This window comes from Crocodylus porosus, unplaced genomic scaffold (assembly GCF_001723895.1).
Source record: "Crocodylus porosus isolate Cpor-Errol unplaced genomic scaffold, CroPor_comp1, whole genome shotgun sequence".
NCBI lineage: Eukaryota > Metazoa > Chordata > Crocodylia > Crocodylidae > Crocodylus > Crocodylus porosus.
Window position 1 is genome coordinate 132560930 of NW_017728931.1, and position 1847 is coordinate 132562776.

At 35.6% G+C, this 1847-nt stretch overlaps 1 protein-coding gene across 1 annotated transcript in view; it reads right to left on the reverse strand.

The window, feature by feature from the left end:
* Positions 1-599: 599 nt before the first annotated feature.
* HSPA14 (heat shock protein family A (Hsp70) member 14) overlaps positions 600-1847 on the reverse strand; it is a 29186-nt gene continuing 27938 nt past the window's right edge. The window contains exon 14 of the mRNA XM_019543672.1: positions 600-1068. Coding sequence (XP_019399217.1) covers positions 990-1068 — 79 coding nt within the window. The 3' untranslated portion in view covers positions 600-989. The remainder of the gene's footprint in view (positions 1069-1847) is intronic.

Below are 1847 nucleotides of genomic sequence, written 5' to 3' on the forward strand. Positions count from 1 at the left end.
CTCTAGTTTTCCATGATTCTTTGATTTTAAGTTTGGTACAGCATCAATTTTAACATTTCTCTTGTTTGAAAAGACCAAGCCTGATAGTGTGAGCTGACTGGATGCGTGTGTGAACTGCAGGTTAGGTTGCAATAGTTACAAAATGCATCCCTGTGTCTCTGCAGCCCCTTTTTTACTACACTGCCTTTAAGGAAAGGAATCTGCCAGGGTTTGTGGTGGACAAAAATGTAGTATTCTGAGTTTACGGTCTTAAAAAGGTATGGGGGCAGACAGATTTCCCAAGCTTAAGAATGGAATACATCAACATCTATACATACACACACTTTTTATATATTTATATAAATAAATATAGAATAAAACAGCTTATTACTTTTACTTAAAGAAGCACACAAGTGCTTAACAGACATGTTTCACATAATAACCCAAATGTATTTGATCTATATCAGAACCCCAATTCCGACCGGTAGCCATTTTAAGACTAATGCTCCATACAGTTGGATAGACACTGTAAATCCCCACCCCAACAGAGAATTGGTTTGTTTTTGGTTGTTTAAAGACTACCAGCATTGACTAGTTCCAAACAGATGCAACATTTTTTAAAGTTAGACACGCAGGGGACTAGAACCCTTAACAGGTCACTTGACTTGAGGGAGATTCTTTCTGTATTTTGGATCCTACTGGGTAATAAACCTTATTACTGAATAAGTCTAATGGTTTCTCTCTGGGATTTCTCCATCCCTTTTTTTGAGCATTGAATCAGTAACTATTTGACTCTCCAGTGTCTGAAGAGTAAGGGTAACCTTCTATACAATATTTTGTTTAAAAAAAAAAACAGCTTTGGTGGTAAAAAGTTTTACTACAATTTATTCCAGCCTGACACAGTTCATTAAAAAGAATCTTTAAAATAAAGACAATTTTGGGGAGGGAGGGAGGGAAAATGACAAACCAACCCAAACCAGACAAGACAAAGAAACTCCTTTTAAATAGCACTAGGATGCCACTTCAACAGTGATGACTTCACACTTTCCTGTGTCTTGATCTGTGCATGTAATGTGCAAGGACCCATCCCTAAAGAGAAGAAAAACAACACACTGAAAAAAAAGAAAAATCTTTCAAAAGTGACTCACGTGAAAGTTTTACTAATAAAAACAGAATTAAAAAACACTTTTGTGAAGGAAGAGGGGATGTTTAAATCTCGATGAAAAAAATTGCTTTATCAATAAAATGTTAATTTGCTCTTGCTAATTTTCCCGTCTTTGGCCATAAATACTTATTTGTTACCTGTAGATATGGTAATAGAGAGTCTGTAATACAGTTCAAAATAAAAACAGAGAAGTGTGAGCTATCAGCATTTTTGATTCTTTTGATTTTTGCCTAAGTGTTTAGTTTAGAGTTTTTAAAAATGGAGATTTTGAGTGAAGTCACCAAAGATATATATTTTAAAACTCTAATCAGTTTGTAAGAAAGGGGGACAGTTTCAAAGAGACCACTACCTCCTCCTGTATTAAAGGAATGCAAAGATACTGCTCTTTTAGAACGGGGAGATTAATAAATCTAACCTCCAATCTATAAAATATTTGAACTAAATTGACAATGATTCCTTAAATTCAGAAAGTCTTATCCTCCAAAAGGCTTATACAAAAAAGAGACCATACCTTCTTCTTTGATGACTTTAAGTAAAATTTCAAAGTTTCATAGTAGGGTCGAAAGGGACCCAAGCAGATCATCAAGTCCAACCCCCTGCCATGGGCAGGAAAGAGTACTGGGGTCAAACGACCCCAGCAAGGTGTACATCAAGCCTCCTCTTAAATAGCCTAAATCTATCCTCTGCCAGCTTATAACTTATT